General features: G+C 44.4%; 1 protein-coding gene across 1 annotated transcript; it reads right to left on the reverse strand.

Moving 5' to 3' along the window:
- Window positions 1–242: 242 nt before the first annotated feature.
- On the reverse strand, window positions 243–1,914 carry LOC125490779. Its single transcript, XM_048631090.1, has one exon. It carries the CDS (start codon window positions 1,912–1,914, stop codon window positions 274–276), a length of 1,641 nt encoding a protein of 546 aa, XP_048487047.1. The 3' UTR covers window positions 243–273.
- Window positions 1,915–5,832: the final 3,918 nt, after the last annotated feature.

Genomic DNA, 5,832 nt, shown 5'->3' on the forward strand with positions numbered 1-5,832 from the left:
GTCAGCAGGTGTCAAAACAGCGTGAACTAGGTTCCTTTGCTCGGGAACGACGTCTAAAGTGGAATCGTTAACTTCATCAAAGGAAGGCCACTGTGAAGCATTCGATGCTAGCCAGGACGGCCCGTTAAACCACAGCGGATGGGCTTTCAGTTTAGAGGGGTCGACGCCGCGCGACAGGCAGTCGGCCGGGTTGTCTGTCCCCGCGACGTGATGAAAGTTTTCCGCGGATACATTTTCATTTATTTTAATAACACGGTTGGCAACAAATGTTTGTCAACGGTGAGGCGAATTTTTTATCCAATAAAGCGCAACCTTGGAATCTGTGTAGGCGCGGACCCTAATTGGAATGCGGGAATTATACGTTTCAAGTACTGAGCGTAATAATTTCGACAGTAAAAGAACTGCGCAAAGCTCCATACGAGCAATCGTATGGGGCGGGGTGGGTGCTATCTTGGACTTCGCGCAGAGAAGGCGGACCACATTACCCGACGGAGAAGCGACGTGCACGTACACAACGCCGCCTTGCGCCTGCTCACTAGCATCTGCGAACCCTACCAAGGTCACCTCGCAACCAGTCGCGACGCTGAGACAACGAGGGATTTTTATCTCATTAAGCGCCGGCAGTTCGCGACAAAATTGTCGCCAAAGCCTTACTACCTGGTCGGGCGGGACTTCGTCCCAATCCACCTTCAGCTGCCATAGTTTCTTAATTAATAACTTAGCTACCAATACAGTTGGCGCGACGAAACCCATTCTGTCCCAAAGTCGGGCGATCGTTGACATTATGGTGCGTTTGGTACACACTGAGTCCAAATCAGGAGGGTCGATTTTAAAATAAAAGTCGTCATTATCAGTAGACCAACCGAGTCCTAATATTTTATGATCTGTAGCCTTGTCGAATTCAACCTCAGTAGGTATCTTGTGCGAAGCGGGCAACTCATTGAGTGCGTATTGTGAATTACTGTTCCATTTAACAAGATCCCACTGGGCACCCTTGAACATTTGAATCAGCTGTTTTGCTGCGTCCACCGCCTCCTGTTCTGTATCAACAGAAAAGGCGATATCGTCCATATACAGGCAGGACGGGACGATCTCCGCCGCGCGGGGATACTCGGCGCCGTCATCGTCGACGAGCTGCTGCACAGTGCGGAGCGCGTGGAAGGGACTTGACTTTAAACCGAAACATACTCTATTAAATTGATATAGAACCAGAGGATCGTTTGGATTAAAACGATATAAAATTCTCTGATAGCGTCTATCAGATTCGCGAAGCATAATCTGCAGAAACATCTGTTTGCAATCAGCGGTCATCGCTACAGCGTGTAGGCGAAAATTTAAAATAATTTTAAACAAGTCCCCTTGTAAATTTGGCCCACTGTGCAGCACCTCGTTTAGCGAGACACCGGATGAAGTCTTGCAACTTGCATCTAACACGGGGCGCAGCTTCGTGGTGGACTTGTCCTCGCGGAGGACACCATGGTGCGGGATTATATAGCTCGGGGACAAATCGTCCGATGACGCCTGCGGGGGAACGGTCAGTGGCTCCACATAACCTTTGGAAATATAGTCCTTAATGACGTCATCGTAAGCGGCACGAAGCTCGGGAGAAGCCTCGAGCTTCTTCTCCAAACACAAAAAACGTTTGCGAGAAATGTTATAGGAGTCCCCAAGTAAAAACACGTCTTTATCAAACGGGAGAGCTACAGTGTAACGGCCGGTCACGGGGTCACGTTCCGTAGTCGAGCGGTAAAAATGTTCACATTCAACATCCGTGGGGTGCTGAACGGGCGAGCCGGGGACTTCTTCCAGTTCCCAGAAGCGGGTAATTAAATGATCCATAGGCTGCTGTGGCACTATGGCGCAGCATGACGTCACGCATGCTGGGCGGGCGGCGAGCGCAGGCACGACTCCCATGAGTACGTAGCCTAGCACTGTATGAATAGCGGGCGGCCCCGATGGTCCACCCACTGGAGACCACGTCGTCGGGAAGAATCAAATGCGGAAACAGCGAAGCACCAATCAAAACATCGATTTTGTTGGGCGTAGCGAAATGGTCGTCTGCCAATGCTATTTTATTAAGATATGGCAGGGCGGTGGAGTCGACATAAGCGGTAGGTAAGTTGTCAGTAATCTTATCAACAACTAAAGAATTGATTTTGTATTTTATGTTATTATTAAAGCGCGAGAAAAACTGTAAGTCTACTGTCCCGTGGGATGCCCTCTCCGTTCCCCCGAAGCCCCTCACAGTAGTACGTTGAATGGTATTCTGCCGTAACCCCAAACGATCACAACATTCGCTGGTAATGAAGTGACTTTGCGATGCAGAATCCAGCAAAACCCTTACAAATTGTTTATTACCCTTACTATCGTACGTAGCTACCATAGCGGTAGCGAGCAAAATAGTAGTAGGCGTATTACATTGCGGCGTACTACTTTGAGCGGCAGCGGCATTAAGCACGCAAGGACGCGGAGCAGCAATGAACGTCGAACACAACGCGACGTCCGCTTGCGCGGGAACGGATGATTTCGCATCAGCTGGCTGTGACGTAAGCGATGCACCGCCGCCGCCGCCGCCACCAACCGAGTCAATGACCGCGGCGCGCGGTGGCACAGTGGTTAAGTTCTGTAAAGCGGGTGACGGATTCGACTCTCGATTAAAATGTAATAGCGAGTGGTGTTTTTGTTTACACACTCGGCATCCCGAAGCGGACTGACAGGAAGCAATCTTATGCTTCGTACTTAGGCAATTTATACAGCCATTTAAATTCTTCGCGGCTTGAAAACGCTCGTGAGGAGACATTTTATGGAATTCGGGACATGATGATGTACAATGTTTGTACATAAGCACTTGTGAGCGGAATTAGAGTCGACGGTACTAACGTACGCATTGTAGTGAGGCGGCGGGTTTTTGTTATTAGATCTAGGGCGAACAGCCGATCGTGATGCTGATGCAGCGCCACCACCGGCGGCCGCAGTGGTCGGTGCGCGCTGTAATATTTTAGTTTGATTGTCCAAGAACTCAACGAGCTTATCAAAGGTTGGAATTTCAGACTGATTATTATTACTATTCTCAAAAGTACGCACGGTATCAGGATCTAATTTAGTTAAGGCAATTTGCAAAAATATGAAGTCTTGTAAGTCTGTTAACTTTAGATTCTTTAGGGCGCGTACTGCGTTAAAAAATCGGTCATTAAAGAAATCCAAATTACTCGCAGAAATCGACGACAGCGGTTTGAATTCCATTAATTGTTGTAAATAGGTAGCTGCTAGCGTGCGCTTATCTTCATACCTATTTACTAGGGTATCAAATAACGTTTTATAATTTTCAGCGGAGGGCGTAATGCCCGCACAAGCGGCCTGGGCCTTGCCTGTTAATTTACCTAGCAAATAATGAAGTTTCTCATGATCTGAGAGGGACTTATTGTCGTGAATAGTAGATTTAAAATTGGCATAAAATAGTGGCCATTGGCGAATGTCACCATTAAAGCTCATCAACTCGATAGGCGGTAAATTAATTTTACTTTTTTGTGGAAAACAATCATTATTTTGGGTAGTTTTCGTGACTACGGTACATGACGCAACCAAGCGTTTTACGCGACAATACAGCTGTTCGAAAGAAACTAGCGATTTATAATCTGGCTTGGCAGTAGGGTCATTGGACATTAAACAGCTGTTGTACTGATCTAACACTTTTTGGAAATCTGAACGAATTGTATCTACATTAATACTCGCATCGAGAAAAGCTTCTCTCTCCTCGTTCCCTTTATTTATTTCGGTAGATAAATCAAACGCGTATTGTAAACACTCGAACAAAGCATTACGTTTTGCTTGCAGTGTCGCGAGTTCATAATTATGTTGCACCGAATCTTTTTCATTATGCGGTTTTGATGCTTTCGACATCGTGAAGTCGGAAAATAAAATGAACAAACAAATTAAACAATCACAGGAATGTGGGTGTACAATTGGAATGATAACTTGATAACGATATAATTGATAACTACCTTCTTATGCCTATTATTGCAGCAAGCGTAAAATGCGTGACCTATTTAAGTACAGTAGCCCTAACTACTCATAGCGGGATAATACTTTATGTGTATTTGAAGCGAGATGATTATATGATTATTACGTTTTTGGAAAGCGTACAATGTATGTCGATAAAAAGCGGTTAGGTAAATAACCTATGCAGTGCGCCGCGTGCGCACTAGCTTAAGTTCACTTTTTGGCTTTGAAATAAGCTAAAAAGGGCGGTTTTCTCCTAATAGGTGACCTAATAGGGGCGGGGAAATAGTAATCGCGGGTCGAAGGACCACATGGTAACGCCGCTAAGCCGGAGTCCCTTCGATAGAAAAAAAATTAAAGAAACTACAGCAAGGTGTCTCACCGAGGGAAAGGGTTGATGAAGTGTCGTGCACCTACCTGGTCGCTGGAGGCAGTTCAGGAGACCAGGAAAAGGCGGCCGGCTTCCAGACCCTCGCCTGGCGCCACGTGCTCGATCGATCAGAGATCAGAGCAATCCAAAGCACTGCAGCACTCAACACACACACTGATATTCTTCGGTTAGCGGTTCACCACGAATAAAGAAGAAGCGGAAGACTTTAGCAACTAGCCAATCGTCTATTTTGAAAATAAGTTCAATCGCGAATAACTTAGCGCGACGGCGGCCATGAATTCGTTTTCGGAACTGATTGTCTGTGGGTGGCGCAGACAGTGTTGCCACACGTAGCGTTGCGGTGCACGACATAAGCGGAAATAGGGAAAAGGATTTTAGGATCGAAACCTTGCGAAAATTATGAAAGTAAATATATTAAAAGATAGGTGGCGACACCACTATTTTTACAACCCTTAATTTATGCGGCTTACAAAAAAGTTAAAGCAATATGCGATTTTTACGAAGCTTCAACCTGTAACTAATATAATTGAAAACATTATTTTTCTATACATACCCAGTACTTCATTTTTAATGATTTAATATTTACTAACTATGCCCGCCAGTTTTGCTTTGCCTGAAAGAATTTTCCGCTGAACCCACGGCCTCTCGATTGAGAACCGAGATCTTTTCCTTTAAGCTACAAACAGCTAACTATCTTAATTAAATAAAAAAATATAATTATAAACAAACAACCCGACTGCACGCTAAAAAGATGAAAACAAGCCCCAATGTTAATGGAAAGTATCGCAGGCCGGGACCAGCAGAGGGTTCACCATATTTAGCTGAATGTTACTTAGATAGATAGACATTGTGTGGCGGTCAAGTTGGTCCCCGCCTGCGATACTTTCCATTAACATTGGGGCTTGTTTTATATTTTTAGCGTGCAGTCGGGTTTTTTGTTTGTTTTATAATTATATTTATTTATTTGTAACTTTTTTGTTGTTTTATATTTTATGAAATATTATGTCAGTAGGGTTTCAGTTTATGAACATTTTTTATTTCAATCATTTTGGTGTTGTGATTTGAATACTTACCTACAATAAGCATATTTTTGTAATGTGCTAATCAAGCGCTTTCATTTGATACCCCACACGGCATAGTTGGAAAAGTATTATTTTTTCGATCATCACTTTATGTCTTCTAGAGGGCACTATATACATTTGTATGTAACGTCACATAGCTTATAACCATCGCGCAATTAAGACGCTTCTAACGATACCTCATACATCAAAATCTATCAAGCCGTTTAGGCTACAGGAGGGAACAAAGAAACAGACAAACATACATACATACAATCGAAAAACATTACCCTCCTCCTTCGGCAGTCGGGTTAAAACAATTATGAGTTTCTGATCGACCTATATTTCATCACTTTCTAAGATAGACTGAAGGGCTAGCACGGT

This window comes from Plutella xylostella, chromosome 27 (assembly GCF_932276165.1).
Source record: "Plutella xylostella chromosome 27, ilPluXylo3.1, whole genome shotgun sequence".
NCBI classification, from domain to species: Eukaryota; Metazoa; Arthropoda; class Insecta; order Lepidoptera; family Plutellidae; genus Plutella; species Plutella xylostella.

What these genes read in the sequence shown, in the direction of transcription:
- LOC125490779 (XM_048631090.1), bottom strand. Translation starts at nt 1,914, where the DNA reads ATGGGAGTCGTGCCTGCGCTCGCCGCCCGCCCAGCATGCGTGACGTCA.